The 25027-nt window shown below is 37.1% G+C and overlaps 5 protein-coding genes across 11 annotated transcripts; 4 read left to right on the plus strand and 1 right to left on the minus strand.

Annotated features, from left to right (window-relative positions):
- Nucleotides 1-416: 416 nt before the first annotated feature.
- Nucleotides 417-3556, plus strand: LOC129567320 (eukaryotic initiation factor 4A-like). Its single transcript, XM_055444093.1, has 5 exons — nucleotides 417-728; nucleotides 1258-1653; nucleotides 1747-1988; nucleotides 2213-2648; nucleotides 2784-3556. Exons 1-5 carry the CDS (start codon nucleotides 706-708, stop codon nucleotides 2926-2928), a joined length of 1242 nt encoding a protein of 413 aa, XP_055300068.1. The 5' UTR covers nucleotides 417-705; the 3' UTR covers nucleotides 2929-3556.
- LOC129567319 (guanine deaminase) lies at nucleotides 3294-6701 on the minus strand. 2 transcript variants are annotated; one of them, XM_055444091.1, is made up of 3 exons: nucleotides 6249-6701; nucleotides 4094-5095; nucleotides 3294-3950 (listed from the first exon to the last, which is right to left on the minus strand). In XM_055444091.1, exons 2-3 carry the CDS (start codon nucleotides 5079-5081, stop codon nucleotides 3553-3555), a joined length of 1386 nt encoding a protein of 461 aa, XP_055300066.1. In that variant the 5' UTR covers nucleotides 5082-5095; nucleotides 6249-6701; the 3' UTR covers nucleotides 3294-3552. The 2 variants fall into 2 exon arrangements, with proteins under 2 accessions (XP_055300066.1, XP_055300067.1); XM_055444092.1 differs by lacking the exon at nucleotides 6249-6701 and adding an exon at nucleotides 5440-5592.
- Nucleotides 5920-17962, plus strand: LOC129567318 (carbohydrate-responsive element-binding protein-like). Of its 6 annotated transcripts, none has more exons than XM_055444087.1 (11): nucleotides 6969-8004; nucleotides 9694-10141; nucleotides 13257-13363; nucleotides 13495-13685; nucleotides 13817-13961; nucleotides 14177-14266; nucleotides 14357-14464; nucleotides 14539-16360; nucleotides 16564-16687; nucleotides 16805-16934; nucleotides 17113-17962. In XM_055444087.1, the coding sequence occupies exons 1-11, from the start codon at nucleotides 7968-7970 to the stop codon at nucleotides 17238-17240; spliced, it is 3330 nt and encodes a 1109-aa protein (XP_055300062.1). In that variant the 5' UTR covers nucleotides 6969-7967; the 3' UTR covers nucleotides 17241-17962. The 6 variants fall into 6 exon arrangements, with proteins under 6 accessions (XP_055300064.1, XP_055300062.1, XP_055300060.1 ...); XM_055444084.1 differs by lacking the exon at nucleotides 6969-8004 and adding an exon at nucleotides 8204-8238; XM_055444090.1 differs by lacking the exon at nucleotides 6969-8004 and adding an exon at nucleotides 9424-9450.
- A 53-nt stretch (nucleotides 17963-18015) lies between these two features.
- Nucleotides 18016-20338, plus strand: LOC129567321 (uncharacterized). The gene is made up of 5 exons (XM_055444094.1): nucleotides 18016-18216; nucleotides 18425-18838; nucleotides 18973-19190; nucleotides 19257-19477; nucleotides 19640-20338. The coding sequence occupies exons 2-5, from the start codon at nucleotides 18771-18773 to the stop codon at nucleotides 20192-20194; spliced, it is 1062 nt and encodes a 353-aa protein (XP_055300069.1). The 5' UTR covers nucleotides 18016-18216; nucleotides 18425-18770; the 3' UTR covers nucleotides 20195-20338.
- Nucleotides 20339-23261: 2923 nt separating this feature from the next.
- On the plus strand, nucleotides 23262-24709 carry LOC129567323 (uncharacterized). The gene is made up of 5 exons (XM_055444095.1): nucleotides 23262-23556; nucleotides 23615-23778; nucleotides 23854-23900; nucleotides 24151-24361; nucleotides 24503-24709. Exons 2-5 carry the CDS (start codon nucleotides 23628-23630, stop codon nucleotides 24607-24609), a joined length of 516 nt encoding a protein of 171 aa, XP_055300070.1. The 5' UTR covers nucleotides 23262-23556; nucleotides 23615-23627; the 3' UTR covers nucleotides 24610-24709.
- The last annotated feature ends 318 nt before the right edge of the window (nucleotides 24710-25027 follow it).

Consider the following 25027-nt stretch of genomic DNA (forward strand, 5'->3'; position numbering starts at 1 on the left):
GTCATCCAGTGAATTCTGTTGGTGTCCGAGAGCAAAACAAAAACAAAAAGAAAACGAACACGAACACCAACCACATATGCAGAGCACTCATCTCAACAGTGAGTGAGTGAATACATTGACATGAATCGCGAATCGGTATAGAATGTTTGAAGTAAACAAACGCGAATATATGCAATTTTCATATGCGTCCGTCAACGGTTTGAGAGTGTGAATGTGTACACTTTCGACCCAAATGAGAGAGATAGAGAGAGAGAGAGACAGAGAGAGAGAGAGAGAGAGAGAGAGAGAGAGAGAGAGAGAAGAGAGAGAGAGAGAGAAGAGAGAGAGAGAGAGAGAGAGAGAGAGAGCAAAAAACAAACATTGTTTATTGGAGTTGATTGCCAATAATATTCTTCGGTGTGTTGTGGATGCTAACACTCGGCGCCGTTGTGAGTGAGTGAATGTGTTTAGTGTGCTTGTGCATGCATGTGTTGTGAGCATTTAACGTCGCGTTTCGCTCTGTGTATTGTTGGAAAAGAGACGTTTTTCGATACACAATTACACATATACAGCGCAAAAAGAGTTCTTTTTCTTTCACCAGTGCAATTATAGCACACAAAACAACCAGAAGCAGGAATTTTGAACGAAGAGAAAAGTGTTCTACAACAAGAAGAATATTTTTATAACCAAATTGACCATACATTTTTCAGCTGCAATTTCTGAACAATGTCCCATTTGTATGATCGAAGGTAATTTTGCCATACATTTGCCGTAATAAAGTGTTTGTTTTGATGAGTGTCATGCCTTTACAAGAAAATTATTGACCCGGTGCAGTTTTTCGTGTTTGATTGAAAACCTTTAAAAATCAATTCGCAAAGTCAAAGTGAATGAGGGAAAGAGAGACTGAGACGTTCTGTGATGGGTTCTTAGTGTGTGCATCTGTGGCAGCGGTGGCAGCGGCGACATCACTGTTCTGCATATAACCGTGATAAATATGGCGTCTTTTGTATTTTTTACTGTGCATTTATTGTCCGAAATTTGTTGCATTTTACGTTGGCAAGCAATTGCTATGGCATTTTTTCATGTGAAAATGCAAATGTTAATGCGAGATCCCTATTTTGTTCTGGTTGTCACTGTTCGATTTTATTTAAATTTAGCCAACAAATCGATAACATTTGAAATGAACTTTTTTTGAATTTTTTTTTCTTTCCAAAGTATACTGCGATGTTTTTTAAAATTGTTTGCTCATTTTTTTCGGGTATTTATTTTGGTCTATAGAAATGATGATTCAATCAATGATTCTGATATGTTTCACCCGGTTGGTATGGAGCCGGACGGTGCCATTGAGAGTAATTGGAGTGAGATTATTGACAATTTTGATGACATGAATTTAAAGGAGGAACTTTTGCGAGGAATTTATGGATACGGTTTTGAGCGGCCATCGGCAATTCAGCAGCGTGCTATTATGCCGTGTGTTCGTGGTCGCGATGTTATTGCTCAGGCACAGTCTGGAACGGGAAAAACGGCTACATTCTCCATTGCAATTCTACAACAAATTGACACATCCATTCTCGATTGCCAAGCTTTGATCTTGGCACCGACACGCGAACTCGCTACACAAATCCAAAAAGTTGTGATCGCACTCGGAGACTACATGAACGCTGAATGCTTGGCGTAAATATAGATTTCAAATTTATTGTGGCATTGATTCGGGCAATTTCGGAACAAAATCAACTTTTTTCTGTTGTTGTTGTTGTAAAATTTCAGTTGCATCGGCGGAACGAATGTTCAAGAGGATATGCGTAAATTAGACATGGGAACGCAGCACATCGTGGTTGGTACGCCAGGCCGTGTCTACGACATGATTAGTCGTAAAGTGCTTCGCACTAAAGCAATCAAACTCTTCGTACTCGATGAAGCCGACGAGATGCTATCGCGCGGTTTCAAAGATCAGATTTATGATGTTTTCAAGTTATTACCTTCCGATGTTCAAGTGATTCTACTCTCAGGTAATTTGTTGAAATTAAATCTTTCGAAAATATCGCAGATGTCTATTCAACTTTTCAAATCAACATAAATTCTTTCAAATTTTAATTCTATCCAGTCGATTCTCTCTGAGGTCTCTTTTCCCCAATTTTGAACCTTCAAAATTATCCGATTTTCGTTTAGTTTTTAAGTTGAACATCATTCGATTGTATAACAAACTAATCACCAATTTGTGTGCAAATTTCAGCCACAATGCCGAACGATGTTCTTGATGTGAGCAAATATTTTATGCGCGAACCAGTTAGAATTCTGGTGAAGAAGGAAGAGCTCACGTTGGAGGGCATCAAACAATTTTTCGTGAATGTCGAACGAGAAGATTGGAAAATTGGAACTTTATGTGATTTATACGAAACGCTGTCAATTACACAGTCCGTAATATTCTGTAATACCCGACGCAAAGTCGACTATTTGACCGAAGAGATGAGTGCAAACAGTTTCACTGTGTCGGCATTGCACGGAGATATGGATCAACGCGAACGTGATTTAATCATGAAACAATTCCGAAGCGGATCGTCTCGGGTGTTGATTACCACGGATCTGCTGGCTCGCGGCATTGACGTGCAACAAGTTTCATTGGTCATTAACTATGACTTACCGTCGAATCGTGAAAATTATATTCATAGGTAATTTAAAAAGTTCAATCTTTTCGCCAATAGCAAGTAATCTCGTATTCAAGCACTTTGGCATTCATCATGCTAGGCTATTGACATTTCCAACATTGAAGTCCCTAATCATGTTTTTTTTTTCATCCAATACAGAATTGGACGTGGTGGTCGTTTTGGCCGCAAAGGAGTTGCAATTAATTTTGTGACTGAAAAGGATAAGCGTACGCTACAAGACATAGAGACCTTCTACAATACTCGTATCGAGGAAATGCCAGCCAATGTTGCCGATCTGTTCTAAAATTTGCACACACACACACACACACATCACATGCACGCACGCACGCATTCAATTTTGGACGTGCCCTTACTCAACCAGCCACTCTGAATCAAAGATATTGATCAAATCTTTGCGAAAAGGCTTTGCAAACAAAACAAAAACACACACAAACAAACACATTTATTTGCTAATCCAATTTTCTTAAGATCTTCATCAAAACAAACAACATATAGCGACCACTCTGCGCTAACACCTTTTCAACGTTTATACACATTCACTACTCAAAAATGCAACAAAAACACTTTTCTAAGCAAGTAACAATGTATTATTATTATTATTTTCGATATATATGATATTGTTTTAATGAAGAAGAAAAAAAACACACATTTGATGTGGGCTAGAATTTCATTTTATTTACACAACAATCCTGTTATTGAAATACATCTCTATCTCTGTGTCTCGTTGAACAACGTGAACGAAACAACAACAATAAAATTAGAAATGCAGTAGCAGCCAAATACAATGATCAATACGAAAATTTGTAGCAACCAACATTTAGAATGATAAGATTTACTAACTTAAGTTACACATTTGTCTGTAGGCTCCAAGCAGCATTACAAAAACAAATAAAACAACATCTCTCAATTAATCGGAGTGATTTTTCACTTGTTTTCCTGAAATGAACACCTTGTTGATATTGCGATCGTCACCGACATACAGGAACTTCTGGATCATTTTGTCCAAGCGGCTGTGTGATGCGCTGGACTTTTCGGCTACGGATAATGGAATGTCGAACAAATCCAATGGCTTATTCGAAATGTCAACCAAAAGAGCATCGAACTCTTTTCCAACTGCAAAATTTCCGCACACATTGTCAAGGGCTAACGCACGTGCACCACCCAAAGTAGCTAAGTATAGAGCGTTCTTGTATTCCAATGCCTGATAATCCTTGTTGCAATCGTCGCTTGGGTGTTGGATTTGGCCGGTGCCGAGAATATTTTGCTTTTTGATTATATTCAAACTGAGCGAAACGTTCAAAGCATCTTGAAAGGGGAAAAAACAATAGAAGAAGTATCATGTGTCATGAGAGAAGTATCATGTGAAAGGCAGAAACCAATTTTGTTTCATTGTACACCGAAGTTATGGCTTGAATGTTCTAAAAAAACGACCAATCGTACACACTCACCATGAATCGCAAGAAGAATGGAAACATTATGTCCACCGGCAACATCAGTGCCCAATCCAACTTTGATGCCTGCATTCAACAATCTGCGCACATCACAAAAGCCCGATCGAAGTTTTGTATTTGATGTTGGACAATGGGCGATTGCCGTGTCGTACTTTTTGAGCAGTTTCAATTCGGCATCTTCCAAATGAACGCCATGGGCCATTATGCATTTATGCGTCAGCAATTTATTATCCTCATAGACTTCGGTGTAGGTACCCTTCTGGAACATACGTTTGACCGCTTTAATTTCATCGCAATTTTCCGAAATGTGCGACTGAATGTGTAAATCATACTTGGTCGCCAAGCCACCCAATCCCGTCAACAATTCGGATGTGCAACTCAATGCAAAACGTGGTGTGATGATCGGCTTCACCAACGCACTTTTCAGATTGATGACACCATTGATGAATGTTTCAGTATCTCGCAGCGAATCTTCTGTCTTTTCGATGTAATAATCGGGTGATGAGGCATTCGAACAAACCTTTCCGATTAGAGCTCGTTGACCTTGTTTAACAGCTTCCTTGGCTAAGATCAATGAACTGTCCTTGTAATTGGAGGCAAAATACGAGGCCAGTGTCGTACCACAGCTGATCGTTCGACGAACAACCGCTGAATAGACTTTCGAAGCAAAATCATTGTCTTTGTAAGCAGCTTCTAGGGGGAATGTATACGTTTCCAGCCATTGCAGCAACGGAAGATCCAAACCAACACCAATATTCGGATATTGAGGTGCATGAATGTGACAGTCAACAAAACCAGGCAACAGAAATTGAGACGATGTTAATGTTGTCACCGGTAATGTGCTCGAGTATTCAGCTGGAAGCGATGCACGATCTCCAATGCCCACGATTTTGCCATTTTTCACGGCCAAGAAACCATTTTCAATCGTTTCCAAGTCATCCAATGATTTGCTGTGAGCAATTGAACCCAGAAATAAATGATCCATGGTTGATGGTGTGCCTGAAAAAAAAATGCAGAATTTTTATTGAAATACAAGAAAAAAGTACAGTTGTTACAGCAACTACACAAAACAAAAATAAAAAGAGATAAACTCATTCGAATAGACAAATCGACTGGACGGTAATTAGCAAATATGTCAGTTAAAATTTTTAATGCAACTAGTTGAAAAACATCAGTGAATGACTGATCGATTGAATAAATTAAACGATAATTCATTAAATTCAATACATTTTGTAGACTTCGTAAGTGAAACTTAAAATATGCCAATATTGTGAGTGTCAATCCTGATTCTAACCAGAATCGTTTAATATACATGATAGTTGGTAAATTATAAGCATTTTCACCTTTGGAACCGATTGAAACCGGTCCGAAGCCTACTTTATATGAAAAAACCAGACAATCTCGTTGGAATGGCTATTCAATATATAAAATCATAATTGATCAAAAGTAATTCACAACCAACAGAAACGAGTGGAACGGTCTCGCGACATAACGCGTTTTTTTCCATACTCTCAACCGTTTTTTTTTTTGCTTTTCTAAGCCGAAAAAGTTGATAAAAATAAGAATATTCACATTCGATTTGATCTTTTGTGTGACATTGAAAACAATCACAAAACGATGATCGAATAAAAAGAGGTTCGAAGTTGCAATCTGTAGTATGATGTAGTGATTACTGATAAAATTTTGAAAAAAAAAACCATTTTTTCCATTTTTCATATTGATGTGTTTACAAAATTTTTGTTATTCCAATTTGCCGTGTTTTTTCCCTACTTTTTTGTGTTTATGTCATAAAGTTTATGTTTTTTCATCGAAAATAATATTTTTCGCAGATAATCAATTGAGATCGGAAAAATATAGGAAGAAAATCGCTATGAAATGCACACGTGTGTTTAAAGTTCGCATGCTGTCAAGAAATATGCACATTTTATTGTGAAATAAAATAAAATAACTCAATAAAAAGTGTATAAATAGACAATTTCGAATTAAATTGCTAATTTCACGAGTGTGATGTCAGATGATCAGTTGCTGAAAGATCAAACGAAATCGTTTCCACTCAAAGTGATTAATTAGTTGAGTGATGCAATGCAAATGATGAATATACATAATAGTTCTATGAAACTGTTCATAAACGGATTTTAAATGTGAAACCTACTACGTCGATGCGGCTTTCGATGAAGTACGTAATATACTAATATAAATATGAAATGACTTCAAGTCGCGAAGCGTGTGTCAAACATGAGGTTTTCTCTTATCACTGGAAAAACTAAGTGCAGTTATTTTTTTTCGATTTGTGTCTCTGTACTCGAATAGAGATAATGTGGATGATTCCAGTTTTTTATGGTTCTAAATACAAAAAAATTCAGCTTTTAATGAAGTTAAAACATCAACAAATGCTTTGACATTTAGCCTATGCTCTTCTGACACATGGAGTAATTAAGCGCGAAATATAAACGGAAAAAACTTTGCTTGTTTTCGTATTATTTACTCTGATTTACTAAAGTACTTAAGTTTCAGAAAGATTTCGAAAATATTCCCAAGTCCAATGTAAATAAAGCGATAACAACAATAGAAATCAACTGAAAATTTGAAAAGAAATCACAATAATTTAAGCATTGAATTTTGCCACCAGATGGTGTGTGTATCGCATCAATGTGTCATATGAATGCTTATCATCAGTGTTATTGTTAGGCCAAAGCATTGAATGAACCAGCCAAAAATTGTATTCCATTTTTTTTTTTTCATGTTTCAATCAAAAATGCCATTCAGATGACATTAGTTTGAATCGAAAGCATCAAAAATTATTACTACGTTTAAGTGAAAATCCATCAAATTCCCATTTGGCACTTGACATTTCCGTGTTTCGACAGCACCAACACAACAACCGTTGTCTGCGTAGAGGAAAACAAACTGAGCGAATGTTCACGATGTTTTAACGTAGACAAATAAAGACGATGACGTGTAAAGTGTACATGTAGTGGTGTGTTCTATACACGCACACAGCAGCAGCGAAGCAGCGATACAGACGGTGAGCGAGTTATTATCATCGACCACGACAAGACACCAGAGATAGTCGAGAGGTCTTTTTTGTTGGTTTCTGTTCATTTTCAATTTGTTATGTGCCTATTTTGTACGAATTTATTCCGTTTCTATCAATTTTGGTTGTTCGATGTAAATTGACAGCGTGCATTGTCGCAACGTAATAAACGAGTGAACGGTGTACAAATGTGACCAAATGACAATTGCTGCGGCCGAAAAATAAGTGAAAGAAAGAAAAAAGTCATATCGTGTACAAAGTGAAAATTGTTGTTATAGGACTTTGGATCTGTTTATTTTGGTAGTGGAAACGTACTGGTGAAACAGAAGAGGAAAAAAAAAACAGAAACCGTACGATGAATTGTAAACTGAACACGCGGACTGTATAGTACACCAATAAAGCGAATAGAACGGTGAACATTAGAAATATACAGACCGCATAAAGACCACACGAGAGAGACAGAGTGCGAAAGAGAGAGAGAAAAACAATCCCCGAAATTAGAATATGGTATTTATTGTTTTTCTGTCGAATGTATGACATTTGCTTCGATGTGTTATCGCTGTCGCTTTGTCCCTGTAACAAAAAAGCATGCAATAAGTCCTTCAAAAAACTAACAGTCGAACGAATATTACACAGTCAAACGCAATTACGATTATCTGTTCCTTTGGTTCGCGATTTGAATTTATCAGGATTGTTTTTGTTTTTGTGATATGTTATTGTCGTCGTCGTCGTCGTCGTCGTCGACGACATTGTCGTTTCAATTGCTGATATCGCGTTGCGATTAAGACGACAGAATGACATAAAAAAAGGCAACGAAGTTGACGAGCCAAAAAAGCAATGAGTGTTTGTGTGACAGAAGTGATTCAATTGTCGCGTAAGTTGAAAATCGAAACAACACACACTGGCCCATATCATTTTGATGTGTGCACTTTTCATTCGATTCGAAACGCAATTTTTTTTTCCTTCATCCAATCGTATTGCGCTTAGTTGGGCTGCTGTTTTACATACAAAAACAAAAAAAAAGCATTTGGCGCATAGTAAATGAATATTTATCAGCCGCTGTTTGTCGCAGTCGCTCTTTCATCTTCTTCCATACTGTTTCGCCTCGGTATTTTTTCTTCACTGTCGTTGTTATTTCTTTTTCTTTCATTCGAATTATTATCAGATATTTTCGAACGTCGTCGGTGCGCGCGATTTAATTTGACGACTATAGTCATCATAACACACGGGCGATCCAGATTGTGTGGCCGCCGCTTTTTAACTTGAGCTCGTGGAATTCATTTTTATTTTGAACAAGAAAATATACGAAAAAAATACTTTGATATTCAAATTCATCGTCATAAATATTTCGGTAGTGTGTGGTTTTTGATTGAAATCAAAAGAAAAATAAAAATGATTCATGGAACCAATACACGCACAATGTTTACGTAAACCGCGCCAATCCACCGCAAATGAATGAATATCGAGTATGCAGAGTGCGGGTAGCCAGTGAGCGAGAAAGAGAAAAGTAAAAAACAAAACACACACACACACACAATACTCTTCTGTTGCTCTTCATTCGTTCGCCAAAGAGCGCGCAAAATAAAGACACATGTTCGTTTTGTATTGCGATTTAGACGGAGGCATCGATATGGCGTGTGTTCGAAATAGATACACACATTCTGCTATAGTCTATAGGATATAACAGCAAGTCATAGCCGCTAGATAATTATAAATTATTACATATTTACTCTCTCGTGGCGAGAACTCACTGTAAGCGCAAACACTCGACCGAGCTAGAGGAACGAAAAAAGAACAACAGAATAGTAGAGAAGCAACAAATAGCCGAGAAGAGGAGAGACGGAAAAAAAATAGTGATTCTGTTTGTGTTTTTGTATAAATAGTTCAATTGAGATTAATGATGTCGACAGTGCAGCTGTGAATCGGATACACATCGAATACTAGTCAAGACAAGCCCCGCAGTTTGAATAGCAAAAAAGAGATGTGATTGCTTCTTTTTTTCGTTTGTAGTTTGTTCGTTGTGTGATAGTGGCTGTGATTAAAAACCCATATCAATTTATTTACACTGTTCATTGCACTGTGATAAATACAATTTTTCGTTCGATTACGAGATTGTGTTTGTGTGTCTAATGATGGATTGAACATTAAATTAATTTTTGTGACGCTTGAAATGCATTAACTCGGTCGGCCGATGGGCTGTGTGTAAACGAAAACATCTAAGCTTAATTTTTCTTTGATTTCGACATTCATGCAAAACATCGCACGATTTGTGAATATAATTGCGTAGATTGGCGCGACCGCCGAAATCGTTTTGTATCAAGTATGTGCTTCGATCGCTTTGTGTATCAAGAATCGATCACTTCAAGTTCAGGCCCAATAAAGAATCGATAAGAAAATATTTCGCTTTTAAAATCATTTACAAATACAGAAACAATTGATCGATCCAGAACCATCTGATTGATGTTGAATGGCTTTTGCGTACTTTTTGTTCGATCGTACGATTAGTGTGCGTCAATTTCTGAAAAAGTTCTAATTTTTTCGTTGTACGTCATTTGGTGTGTAGATTTGATAAGAGTTGTACTCGAGAGCAGAGTGAACGTGAACCAAAAAACTTTTGACACAGACAAAATGGCACAAGGTGTGTCACATTTACTACGGGACAGTTGGTTGACATCCGCATCGGCACCGTCACCGCCAACGCCAACCTCATCGGCACTTCGGAATAGTGCAAAAATGGCGGACAAACAGGAAAAAGAGATTATACATTCGGGTCATTTTATGGTGTCACACTTTGAGGCTGAAGCACAGGATGACGAAGACTCCGAATTGCCAATGCCCGATCCGGATGAGAGTGGTGCCATCGTTCCATTGAACACATGCACCGATGTGGTCGCATTATCGGGCATCAACAATCGCAGCCAAGCCATCGTTGCAACAAGTGCGCGGCCAAACAATGCTGTAATCGACATTTCGCTGGCGAAACTGTTCAAATGCATGAACCTAGCTTACAGGTGAGTCACTTGCACACGAATACCACTCTCCACAATTCTTATCTAAAAGTTCATTCTAGTTCAATCACGACTCATTATTATTTTTGCTACTGTTGTTGCTGCTATGCAACACAAAATTCATCGCCAATTTTTATGTGTCGCTACTTTAATGTCATAGGCCCCAAATGAAAGGTTGTTTGTTGCGATAACGGCAACTCTGATTACGATTCGTTTGCATATTTGAACTCTGGACAAGAAATAGTCCAACACTGAATTGATATAGCCATTTTTAGTGGTTTGCTTGCATTTGTCGACTCGATCCGAAGGGCAACAAGCACAAAAAAAAAACGGGATCTACAGACAAATCCAATTAGAATACACTAAAATTGGGAATTTTCCGTGCGCGCAGGCGCATACACACGGTTCAAAGCGCGGGAAATGACAACAGTCGATCGATTGACTGAGGGAGCTAACGATGACATGAATTCATATCAATTCAAGAGATAGGGAGAGAGAAATACCATTTTGATCCCAAAAGGTTATCGCTTCATAAAACATATATTCTCGATTATTCAATTGGCACTTGAGAGTGTCGTATTAATTTTTTTTTTTTTGCATGGTAATCTATTACCTACCTCTCACGCCACAAGAAGATGTTTACACTCGAAAATTAAGTGACACGCGAGTTGAAATAAATTTAATCAAGACAGCGCAACAACAAAAACTATGCCAAATAGTTGATAAATATCCAGCGTAAGGCGCATACAATCCGTTGATAATTTCTTGAGAGATTATCAGCAGATTGCTGGACAACCTTTTCAAGTACACATGAGCAATCTAATTTTCCATTCAAAACGTGTGTGCGTACGTTATTCGGCGTATTTTGTGTTTGTACGTCAGTAAATGCCAATTGAATTGGTTCCGATGATTTTTTACGCGTTTTTTTTTTGCCCACAAACATATTCGGAAAACAGTATTTCATTTCTTATCAAGTTGTGTTATCGCCATTATCTTAACATAACTATTAGTATTTCGCGTGCAGAAGGCTTTTGAAATTATTCCTAGTTTTGTCAGCTCTTTTTGTTCATTGGCAATTTGCATCGCAACATCAGAAACGTGCGCACAACGAGTTTGTTTTGGTCACGATCATTCTCGATGGTACTCTTTTGTAACAATGGAATTCTTTCACGCCTTATCTGGGCGCGACAAAAATAGCAAAAATGGCAAAACAAAATCCACGCTGTGATAAAAAGTTAAAAGAAATTATCATATCAGTGATTTGAAAAAAATGATAAATATTTTGTTATCGCGCCAAATCAAGACCATGTATATTTTCAAGCGAAGAATAATGATCTGGAAACAGTCAATTGTGAAACTCAATGAAGCAGCAGACTTGTCGGCACACTCGTGGATTTAGCATTTCACTTGCTTTGGCGATTCGTGAGTTGCCGAAGCATCATATATGCAGTGCACTCGATATTTAACGTGAAAACCTATATTCCGTACATCGAAGTCGGCCAAGGTATGATTTCGTTTGCGCGTAGCGCGTAAGCAATTCACTTGCGATATATAGTATATAGGGATTCACGTTATATCGCAAGTGAATTGCTTATGCTACGCGCAAACGAAATCATACCTCGGCCGACTTCGATGTACGGAATATAGGTTTTCACGTTAAATATCGAGTGCACTGCATATATGATGCTTCGGCAACTCACGAATCGCCAAAGCAAGTGAAATGCTAAATCCACGAGTGTGCCGACAAGTCCACTGCTTCATTGAGAATGTGAAATAAAGCTGCTCATCGCATCTAGTGTGGCAATTTATTGTTGTTTATTATTCGTCACTCGGTTTTATTGGATGCATTTTTGTTTTGATCGTTCGAAATGTGAAATTCAGCTGTCTCTTCGATGGCGGCAGCAGCGGCATCGCACGACAAAAACAAACCAGCAAAAAAAAATTACTGAGCGAAAAATAAGCCCGAGAAGAGATAGCAAACACAAACATTATAATGGCCGCGAAGCGAAGTTTCTGTTTATTCGGTCGATTCTTGCTACCAATATTCTTCGACGATAACATAAAATGAAATTTAAATAAAATTTCTATAAATAAATTCAAATATAAACGGATGACAGAATGCACTTTAGCTCGCTGTATTCGCTGATAGAAGCGAATTTTTAATTTTTTGTTCCTTCTTCTTTCCTTTCGTTTCGATTTGGTTTGCTCAATGCCGTGAATGTTTTGAGAGAGAGAGAGAGAGAGAGAGAGAGAGAGAGAGAGAGAGAGAGAGAGAGAGAAGAAGAAGAAGAAAAGAAAGAGAGTGGACGCAAGCGGCATAAAAAAAACTCAGCAGTGTTTGTTTACTTTCATGGGCTCTATGTATGCGTTTGCACTTTGATCTCGAAAACTTTAAAAAGCATTCATAACGAATGTACGCAGCAAATGCGCTTTCCTTCGAACGTATGCATCTGCTACGTATCGGTGATAGAGTAACAACAATATTTTCATAGAAATCGGCGTTCGTTTCTCGGGTTAATGCTTTTTCGTGTTTATTTTTAACGTGATTCGCGCCACTCTATCAATTTTCCCTGTAGATTCCATATCACCCGAGTCACAAGCGATAATTGCTGCTGTATTTTTTTTCTTCTATCCTACTGAAAACCGCAACAGCACGTGAAATTTGGTGGCATCAAAAGCAGATACGACACAAATGATTGCGATGAGGAATATTACAAATACAGTCGGATTATTCAGCGTGTTTTGTGGTTCATTCGCCGCTTAAAATTTCTGCAAGGTTTATTGAAATAGAAAAATTCATTCTTTTCGTTGAAAATGGGAATGGAATTCGACAAAGCGTTATCTGTTAAAAAAAAATAAGGTTGGCGAATTTGAGGTTCAGCAGTTTTTATGACGGGTTCAAAGTTTACAAATATTCCGAACCTAATCATTTTCTAAGGATGCAAATCGCTATCAGCTTCCATTTAATCAGCGATAACTTTTGTTTTACACTTGGCGAACTTTGTTTTCCTTCATCTCCTCCTCTGGGCAGGAAAAAAAAATCACATTTTCATTCTGTCTGCAGCCGCGTTGCTTTATCATCAAGTCAAGTTGTTTTATGGTTTTCGTTTAATTACAGGCAAAAGTTGACATCGCCCAAATGGAACAGTTTTAAAGGTATTCGCCTGCGTTGGAAAGATAAAATCCGATTGAACAATTTGATTTGGAGGTGTTGGCACATGCAATGTAAGTTGAAATCTGTGTATTTATCTCATCAATGGTTGTGTTATTGCCACTAATTAGAGTTTTTTTTTTTCATTTACATTTACGTTTATTTCTCCGTTGCCGTTGCCACCATCGTCGTCATGTGTTTACAGTCATAATGAAAAAGAAAACGCCAGTGTGTCAGTTTGCATCACCGCTTGATGTTGATTTGCACAGTAAGCCCGAATCGGTTGTGCTCGAAGGCAAATATTGGAAGCGTCAATTCGATGTTATTAAAGCCGAATACATGAAATGGCGAAAGTTTTATCGTAACCGTGGACTCGCCAACGCTATACTAGATACAGTTGAGTAACGACCGCCTTTTGTTTCATAGCGTGGAATTTATCATATCTCACACATTCACACAAACACGCGCAACCAAATCGATCCAATCTCTTCTTGTTTCGATGTAATAATTTTCATTTCTTGTTACAGGTTAGCGAAATCGATGTTTTTGATTGGTCGCCGGCAACAAGTGATAAGAATTTAATGAGTATTGATGACTACTGCTGGACAGCTGATACATTATTCTCAACCATTAATTCGACACCGTTCCCATTCCCGGATCCACGTGAAATAGGTATGTTACGAGTTTTTTTTTTTCTCCTATTTTCGGGGTTTTTTATCATTTTTGTTCAAGTTTAGCCTTGGGATCGAACTTTTTTTTAAGCCCAAGTTGAACTGATTTATCGGTATTTCTCATATTTCACCAACTTGAATAATTTGTCTAGTGTCTAATCAATAAATAAGCTTTTAAGGTCAATCATAATAATTCAATGCGATTTTTTTCCACAGCAAGGGCTGGTATCGCTGATTTTATTCAGCCAAGCTTAGGGCCGCTACAGCCAAATCTGGATGATTTTATGAATGAAGGCAATTTACAAGGTAAGATGTTCGTTTTTCAGTTGAATTTTTCCACAATATTTGTCAATTTACAATAGCTCAACTGAATTTTCGTTTGTTTTTTCGCCGTAGACCTCATCAATAGTCATTTATCATCGCGTTTAGCGCCTGTGCCAGAAGAGGTTAGCGACGACGGCATGTACAGAAATGACATGTCTTATGATTTTCCATCTATTATGGGTATACATCAAATATATTCTTTTTCTTCATTCATTTTCACGAGCTAAAACTGTGAAATCATTTTCAATTTTCAGATTCAGATTCAATGGAATCGACTATGATGCAGCAAGCGACAATCACAGATGTCACAAATTTAAATGCCCGCAATCAGTTGAACGATCCATTGATATGTGCTTCCGATGAGCGAACGATGCAACAATCGCAAAATTCACCGAACATGCTGCCATTCAATACACAAACCCAAGCCTCAGTCTTGCCATATCAGAGCAATATCTCACAGACGCAAGCAATGCAACAGCAAAGTATGGGCCAATCAAAGTATGGTAATGTGGTGTCATCTCAGTCAATGCTCAATCAAAGCAGCGCATACATGGGTGCGAGTACAAATGCGGCGGGGATTCAGCCACAAAATGATCTATCGAATTTGACGGGAGCAAAGAAGCGAGTACCGATCAAAGAGCGTGGTCTTCGTTCACAGTTGTTTGGTCGACGAGAGCCACATAATTATGATAAATCGACACCCACACAGCATCAAACCAATCTGTACAATCAAATGTTGTCTCAACAAAATCGAAACCAGCTTCAGATGCAACAACAACAGCAGCAGCAGCAACAGGCAGCGCAACTCACAAACGCAATGAGCGCCACATCAATTTATAGTAGTACAAATTTTTTAGGCACGCAAAATGTCCAATCACCGTCAACAAACAGCTATGTGAATGCATTAAATTTAACGTCATCTAATAATTTCAATATGCCACAAAACCAAATGAGCACAAATATGATGAGTATGATGTCAAATACGACACAACAGCCGCAAATGCAAGCAGCACTGCAACAGCAAACGGGCAACGTGAAAACGGGGTCAAATCTGTTGTCGCTGTTGTCGATGAAAAGTCCATCGAATGCATCCGATATTGATATTAGTCAACTAGATCCGTACAAAATGGGATCGTCGGGCTCATCGTCTGGCGCATACAAGCCATATTCATTACAGCAATCGGGAAAAAGTGCATCATTTCAACAGTTGCCACAACGAAATTTGCCGATGTCATCGCCGTCGTCGGTGACACCACAACTGAATCCATTGCTAAGCGAACGGCAACAACAACAACAACAACAACAACAACAACAACAACAGCTCACTGTTAACACAGCGGCAATTGACAAAGAAATGTTCCGTTCGAAAAGTCTGCCGATGAATAGTACACTGCAATTGCCTGTGATGCGAGAGGAATCGTTTGTCATACCAAAGTATCAAGCCTCCAAAGCGGCGTCAAACCGCATTCGTGCCAGAAGCAATTCAATGATTTCAAAGCAACAACATCACAGTACACCGTCGCTACAGTCGGCAACGAGTGAACCCATGCTGAAAACCCTTGCACAATTGCTCACATCAACGTCGACGGGCGGCAGTTCATCAGTTACTAATTTACAACAGTCCAACGTACTTCAAAATGCCAACGTTGTTTCACCCAACGAGATAACGATGTCACAATCACAGCAGAAAAAACCAATTAACCAATTCCAAAGTCCATATGCAACGCAATTCTCGCAACCCTTATCGCCTGATAACAAATTCATCGGTTCACCCAGCACAAGCACCGCGACACTTTCATCGTCATTATCGCCCGGATCGAGCGGAGAGTCAATGCAACGACGTGTTGGGCACATTCATGCCGAACAAAAACGTCGCTATAACATTAAGAATGGTTTTGATATGCTACACACGCTGATACCTCAATTACAACAAAATCCAAATGCTAAACTAAGCAAAGCAGCTATGCTTCAGAAAGGAGCCGAATACATTAAACAATTACGAACTGAACGAGACGCGATCAATCAGAAAATGGACGTATTGCGCAAAGAACGCGACACACTCAATAACTCGTTGAAGTGAGTCGATTTTGAGGAGAATTTTGTCCGAATTCGATTTTATATGACAATTTCTTGATTGTTTTCTCTTCATTTAATTTTTTTTTCGAATTCATTTTTTGTTTTTTTTTTCTTCTTTAAATATTTTTTTTTATTTAAATCCTCTTGATCGTATTCATTGAAAAATTTTCCTTGTTACTAATGAACAAAATTCTTTTCTCCAGTCATTTGCACTCAGTTCTTCCCGCAAACGGAGCGCCAGTATCACGACAACGCACCAGTCGCGTTAAGGAAATGTACACAGAATACATTCGAGAAAAAACGTTACAAAATTGGAAATTTTGGATTGTAAGTGAAAAAAATGTTCATGTCAATGCCCAATGAGGGACACGATCTCAATTGTGCCGTTACAGAGAAAATTGTTATGATAAAAAAGTGTAAAATCAATTCCATTTCCATTTTCAGCTTGGCCTCATTTTTGAACCCCTTTTAAATTCATACAATGCAACAGTTTCTGTGGCCAGTATGGAAGAGTTATATCGATCAGCGATGATTTGGGTGGATCAGCATTGTTCTTTAGTTGAAATTCGTCCAGGTATTGATTATTTTGATTTCATTGCATTATTAAATTATATTTGTCTACTTGTTGAAGTTCGAATCAGACGAGTAAATATTTTCAAAGTGTATCAAATTTCTGTGCAATTTTTGAATGAATTGAAAATCGGTCATTGAGCCTCGATAATCCAATCCAATTTGTTTTCTTGTATTTGTAGCTGTTTCGGACAAGCTTCGTTATTTGTCAACAACGACCGATATTCTATCTGATCCGCCATCAACGTTGCAGGAGGAGGTATTGAAAGCGATATCATCCAATAATGCGGGCAGTTCAAGCCTTCTGTAAATAAAAACCATGTTGCACCATTCAAGTGCATCAAGATGTGTGGCAGCATATTTTTCAAAATTAAAAAAAAGAAGACTGAAATGTGCATCAATTCACAATAACATAATAACTCGTTGTGTTCCACTAGAACCCATATGCATCGTAATGGATATGGCGACATGGAAATGAGGAACTGACTAAAGAAATGTGGCCAGCTACAGCATAAAATGTTGCAAAAGAAATGAAAATAATTCGTATAAATAATTCATAATCAATAGATTGTTCAATGTTAATATATTTGTGCGTTCGTTAGAGAGTATTTAAGGCGTCGAAATATTTTGAATATTCGATCATATCTAATTATGTACTTTGCGATCTTTTTTACTAGCATCGATTTAAACAAACAAAAACACTTGCTTGGAAAAACACAATTCGATACAATAATTTCGGAAAAACAAATTCTGAAGAGAAAAAAAAGCAAAAACAAAAACTGAAATGCAAACAATTGGAAATTGTTGAAATGCTTCATTAAAGAAAATATTCTTATTCAATGACTCGAAGTATGACACTTCGTCATAACATTTTGAATTCGCCTTATTGTTAGTGATTTTTTTTTTTTGTTATTACAAAACATAGCTTTTAAGTGGACGAAGAAGAAAATGAAAAGAAAACAAAATGCCAAAAAACTGTTAATAATTTAAAAAAAAAAAAAAGGATTTCTTAAGTCGATCCCAAGACCATAACGAAACGTTGTTCATTTATTTTTTCTGTTTATTTCTTTTTCTGAACAGTGAAATTCTAGAGGATGTATGGTTTCATAAACATTATTACCATAACAAATAATAAGAACGTGCCGCTGAAGCACACTCTGAAATTTGCTTGATGTTATAAAATCGCGGCATTTGCATCACGTCGTCGTTGTCGTCGCACGAGAAAAAAACACTCAAACAACACTTTTAACCTCACCATCTGATTTGTTCTGCTTTGATCCGTATCGGTATGTGTATGCTTGTCGTGGTGACGACAACATTCTGTATTTAGAACAAAATAACTTGACTTGCAGCAGATTGATTGCATAGCGAAAATATAAACAGCTCTCACACAGAGATGTTGACAGTGTGCGAAACACAAGCGACTGAATTAGAATGTGTCTGTAGATGTGTGCAGCTACGCGCTAAAACGATGTATTTCATTTCGCTTTTCAGTCCTGTTCGCTGTTGTTGCCTGAAAGAATACCAACCGCCGCACTACTTCAATCGTTGTGTGCGTGCGTTCGCCTTTATTCGAATTGGTGCAATGCGTGCGTGCTGACATTTCTGTCTGAAAAAATCTGATAGGCACATGTAAAACGCCGGTGCGCTTGTCGATAACTTGGTCAGTGTAATTGTGTCTTTGTAATTAGTCAGAGCGTTCAGAATCGCTGCTCCCAATTTTATCTATTGAAAATCATTGGAACGACATTTTATTTGAAACAAACATAAATACCTTGTGCACAACGTTGAAGTTTTAGTTTTATTTTTGAGATAAGAGGAAAAACAAACCGATCAAGATATGATTAAATCCATTTTTATTTTGCTTGTCGTTGGAATGTGTTCAGAGCAAAGTTGGTTTGTTTCAGGGTAAGCATATCGTTAGAAAAATGCGTTTGTTGTTGCTTTGTTACGGTTTCTTAGCGACAGAGTGTGTGTATGTGTTTTTTTTTCATGTGCAAAATGTACGCCATTTTTTCTTTCAATTTTTTTTTCTCCATCAGACACAATTGTACCGAACCATCCGCATACAACACGAATGAATGTGTCTTCGAATGCATCCAAATTTTGTACGACACGGAATATTGCACTGGCTGTGATGCTGGCGACAAAGTGACCAAAATTAATTTAAATCCAAATCAAACTCTGACATCATTGGTGCAACATGATTTGATTTTTTACAATTTTTCAACTCAATCGCTCGGCGCTGGAAATTGTTCGGGTAAGAAATCGATAGTGGATTGTTCGGTGAGTTACGTTAATTTTACCGCATTTTTCATTCAATTAGGGTGTTCGGCCAACCAAACCGAGCAAAGTTTCATCGAAAGATACAAACAGCCAACTGTTTTAACAAAATATGTCAATTGCACGGCAAATTCCACGGCCACATTGGATGGTGTGACCAAAACTAACTGTACAACGAATGAGGTTCGTGAATTGTACGAAAACATTATGAAGCGATTGGAAAAGGAAAAATGGTGTGTGGGTGCTCTTCAATTAGGCGGTCAGGTTCGTAGTTTTCATTGGGCTCATTTGATTCGGTACATTTTTTTGTTGTTTTTTTTTCCCACAAAATTTTGCATTTGGAAACACAACTTGTTTTCATTACTAAGAATGAATGTGGTAAAAATGATTTGGTTTGGAGGTAATGAATGTGGTTTTTACTTTCAGTATTTGAAGCAATTGATCGTTCAACCGTTGGATAACTCCAGAAATGAGATGAGTAATAAAGATGCTATGGGCAACGGTGCAGAGAGTTCAGCAACTGAACAAATCGCATCGTCGACAGAAGCATCAATAACGACTGAAGTCATCCCGTTACCCGAGAACATGGAAGAGTTTAAGAAGCCATCAGCTGCAGAGGCAACATCAGAGACCGATGATTCGCCGACAACTGAGAATAGCGAGACAACATCGCCATTGATCATTCCAACAACAACGATGAAACCCACTTCCACAACAACAGCTGACACTACCACGCACACAACTATTTCGGCGCCAGAGTCAACCACCAAATCGGCCAAATCGAAACCAACGAAAAAGAAGAAAATCGTCGAGGAACATCATTACATGGGCTCACTCACCATTATTGCAATCATAGTTGGTTTGTTGTTGACAGTCCTAATTATATTGGCGGTGGTTGTGCGCGTTCTTATTTCACGCCGACAGAGAATGCACCCACGCAGTAGCTCAACTACTTATGTGTTTGAGTCTCATCAATATTGAAATTTATGCTAAGAAATCATTTGCATTTGCATTAATAACAAAAAATTCGAATATGTTCCTGTTAAAATTCGTTAAGATTTGTTAATTATTATTACAGAGAGAAAATAAAACCGAATAGAGTAAAATATAGAAGTAAGATAGAAAGAGATGTTGGTTCGTTTTGATATTGATTTTGTCGGCTTAGAAAATTATTTGGGGGCAAATATAGAGACATTTTCTTTAGAATATCCGCCGATAAAAGGTAAGCATCAAGACTTGATAAGTACAATCTGATAGAAAACATGAAAGGTAAAATTTTACAATAACGACAGAAAAATATGAACTTTTTCACTGTGTTAAATCGCATGTTACGCTATATTTGCATATTTGTCATTTCTCATTTTCTTCAATCGCAAATGCAAGTTGTGAGTGTGTTTAAACATATCGCGTAACATTCCCGTTGAACTTGATATTCTACACAAGAACGTTTGGCAAAAAATAAACGAAACAAAGTGACAATTTCAACGGATTATGAAAGCTGACCGCGTGCGTCGATTGAAAGCGTCGGGTTGAATCGATTTTATATGTATTTGTATTTTCCGTGTGATCTACACTGCACATATACATACGAAACACAGCATCATAAGCTTGAACTAAATGAAGAATAAACAAAATGAAGGCTTCTGTCAAACCGTTATCACGTCAAACACATCTAAGCATTTTTTGCATCGCATTGTTTCCGCCCATTTCCATTTCAAAACTAGATTATTTTGCTAATATTGGAATATTTTTCATAGATTAATTGCGATTCATTGACCAATGAACATATTCAGCTAATATAAATTCAGTCAAGTATTTCTTTAAACCAAATACCAACACATTTGTGAAAACAATGTTGAAATTGGGTATAATTTTTCTACTTCTTGGATTGTGCAAAAGTCAGTCTGAGTGAGTCATTTGCTTTGTAATTTTCGCTATTCCAAATTGAACTATTTATGATAAAAAAATATCCTTGTGACAGAATTTGTGATTCGGGATTTATCCAATGCGGAGCAGAATGCTTTCCTATGTACTTTGATGAAGAATTTTGTTCGATTTGTGCGGCTGACTCTACATTGCGCTCTGAAAAATACGATGGCGAAGGAGCGGCTAAAAATGAAGAATCCCGATTTATCGGATTGTGTTCAAGTAAATATTATTGAATATTTCTCAGTCAGAAGAGCAATATTATTTGTCTGTAAGATGATTTTCATTGTCATTGACCTGTAGTCAACACACAAGTGTATCTAGCAGACAATATTGTTCTATTATTATTTATTCAAATTTTTAAGATTTTTAAATCTTTCAGCATGTGGAGTTGATCATGTTAAAGGAAGTCAAAAGTTTCATGAATCTATGACGGAATTGTTAAATTATCGGTGCAAAGAATTGAAGCCTCAATATGACCCGGACATACATCGCAATTATGCTCATGCTGGTGCTTTAATTATTTTGATATTTATTAAACTGTGTTATTTGTGCAGGCGTTGTTGCTGCGGATCCAAGAATGACATCGAGGCTGCCAATAATAATGCTAATGTTGTTGATGAAGAGAATCCAGAAGAATGTACAAATCATGTAATTGTTCACCCAGAAAACGCTAGACTTGTATGATTATTCAGTAAAACAAAACAAAAAAACATTTGACTCGAATGAAAGATAATTTAGTCTTCAAGAAATTTTAAACTATTCTGTACGATATATAAACTGCTGATATTCGTTTGACTTGTTTCGATGCGTAATTGAACGTAGAACTTGGAAAAGGCTGTACAATAAAGCGGAACAAGTGTTGTTGTAATCACAGCTTAAGAAACCCAGGAATTTTTTTTGAGTGTCACTTTTGCGTATAATTTTTACAAAATTGATATTTAACAACGCAACGAAACACGTCCAACGCATATTCTCAGCAGTTCAAATTTGGTCCATTAAATGAGTAAATTGTTATTGTATATCGAAGAAATTTAATCACAAATAAAACGTTTGAACAACAGAACGATATTCATTGATGAGATATTTCAATAAAATTGAAGGAAAGGATTCATTCTGATTTGATTATTTCAGCGCAATGGGTGGATTCAATTTCATATTCTGGGCAATTGCAGCACTATATACATAGGAAGTGTTATTCAAGCTCTCTGGTATTGTCTTCATTTACAATCAATGAATTAGGTGTGAAACGATTACTATCAATAATTCCACTTGATATTTACAAAATATAAATCGAATTTAAACTTTTGTCGCTTGTCGGCCAACCATACAACCAACCACACTTTTTCGATGGAAAAGTTAATGGACCTGGATAACACGCAAAGCCCAGCCATCTCTATAATTTTATAGCTTTAATTAATATAAATTTCTCGAGTAAAAACCACAGCAGATTTTTATTCGATCGCAAAAATCATTGCACTTTTTCATGAAAACAAAGCAAAACCATCTCCAACTGTGGAACATAATGAAGAAGGCGATTCGAATCGCTAGATATTTGATATTTGTCAGTGGTAAAAATGGTTTGTATCTTGGGATGAACATTGGATTTTCGGGACGTGAAAGCCATCGAATGATGACCATGGACTGAAATATGAAATTGCAATAGTTTGAAGAGAATTCTTTGTTTATTTTTACATTTAGTGTGTGCATCTATCATTTATGCACAAAATAACAACGGTCGAATCGGTGTGAATGTACAACGGTCGAATCAAACATAAATTTTTGTAACCTTGCATCATTCAAATCATTTGTGAAAAGTGTGTAGAATTTGAATCACAAAATATGTAGACTCCACATCTCCGCTAAACACAGACATCCAAACACTTTCAAGCGTAAGATACAATCAAACGCAGAGTGGACAGATTAATCCGAATGCTATGTACATATGCTACACATCAATACACGCGGTTTCGCGTTTTGCACTCACACACTACTGCGAATCTATCTGCAAAGAGAGAAGAACGAAAAAGAGTTTGTGTGCGAGCATCGTAGACATAAGGGATTGCTTCTGCAGATAGATCAAATATGAAACGCATCGACGACAACGTTTGAGTTGGTTTGAGTTCCTTGCGCATGTATTAAAGCACCAAATTTGGTACTTGCTTGGACCCTTCTCAAACGGTCACTTATTCCGTTTTCGTTTGTTGGCTCGATCACACGCAGCAAAACTTCTTTACAGCATATTTTAATTCAATAAAAATTCCACAAATAGCAAACAAGTTTAAGAAAATAAATTTAAAGTGAATTTCATATCAACGATCGAAAATTTAAACTTGAAACAAAATTAAAAGCTCCGAACCAAATCATCTTCAATTGCTGAGATATTGCCAAAGTTTTTCTCAAAAATCCCATTGAAAGTGAGTTTTGGACAAAGTGACCGTGAATTTTTCGCTTTACGATTATTATTTTTTGCAGAAAGAAACCCAAAATGGTTGATTTCGATCTCAAACTTGCGTATTGCTGCTGTTTCGATCTGCGCACTGGTGGCTTGGTAATTGGATACTTTCAATTGACTTTGTGGGCATTGGATTTTCTCCTCAAGGTTAGCGGTCTAACTTTTGGTTCATTTTTGGTTTACGGTAATTTATTTCGTTCTTCCCGTGTTTGAATATTGGGTAATTTCGAAATCACACATTGAAACATTTTCATTACAGGCTTGCTATTTGGTGTTCACGGCTGCTGGGTCTATGGCGTCCATACCGTAAGTGAAAACGCAAGAAAAAACATTTCAATTGATTTCAATATTGATGAATTTAAATTGCGTGATATTTTTTTTTTTTGAATGAAAGAAGGATAAATTTTGGAAATTCCAAAAATGATATAATTCAACGAATTCAGTTTGATTTGAAAGTAGAATTAAAATACCAAATGAGAATATTTTCAACAGAAAATATTACGAAACAGATTTTCACATTATTTTCGTTCTTCCAACTTTTCACCATTATCGACAGGAATCGACCAGCTTCATGGTTCCAGGCGTCATTTTTGAAATGATCTGTTATGCTTTAATTCTGCTTGCATTGGCGATCATCCCGATTCTTGGACTTACACTTGGCGAAAAAATTCATGAACTTATTCCCGACAAAGAACAAGCCGCCAGCGCTGCTAATCTCGGTGCAGCCCTTTTCTACGTTTTGTTCATCAGCTTCGCTCTTGGAGCAGGTTCGTATCATTTGCATGAATGGCGTATTCAAATTTTTTATTTGAAATTTAGTGTTTTTCTTTTAATTGTAATAAAATCAATTCTAAACGAAGTTTTTTTCTAATTAAAATTTTATCTCGTCCAATTTTCTCTGATTCCAGCACTTCAATGGCTTTTCACGGCTGTCAAGTATTCCCTGTACAAGCAAATGAAAGAGGAGGAGGCCGATCAATCGAATGCGCGTCCAAGTGCAAACGATAAATTTTAATACATTAGCGCACAAAAGTGCCAATTTCGCATAATCAATTGTTCAATTGATTGAATACATTAAAATGTGAAATGTGACAAACTATGACAGTTCGAAAAATAAATTTTTGAATCTATACTTGATGGTTTTAATAGTATTGTTTTAAAAGAATGGGCAATGAACGTGAACTGAATGAAAAGGTTTGTATTCTGTTGTTTTCCGTTGGGGAATTTTTCAATAAAGGGTAAACTGTTGACACTATTCCATTGGGTGCAGAATTTTTTTCTTCTTGTAATGGCACAAAGAAAATCCAATCGACACTCATTGCTAATATCCAACCAACAAACTTAGAGTTTTTCTTAGATAAAAGAGTCACTTGTGAGTGTAGTCAGAGCGTTTTTTTTTTTGTTTCATTCACTGCGATTGTGAGATAGAAGGG

The sequence above is a fragment of the Sitodiplosis mosellana genome, unplaced genomic scaffold (genome assembly GCF_009176505.1).
Source record: "Sitodiplosis mosellana isolate CC-2019 unplaced genomic scaffold, AAFC_SMos_1.0 Smas_scaffold_11, whole genome shotgun sequence".
NCBI lineage: Eukaryota > Metazoa > Arthropoda > Insecta > Diptera > Cecidomyiidae > Sitodiplosis > Sitodiplosis mosellana.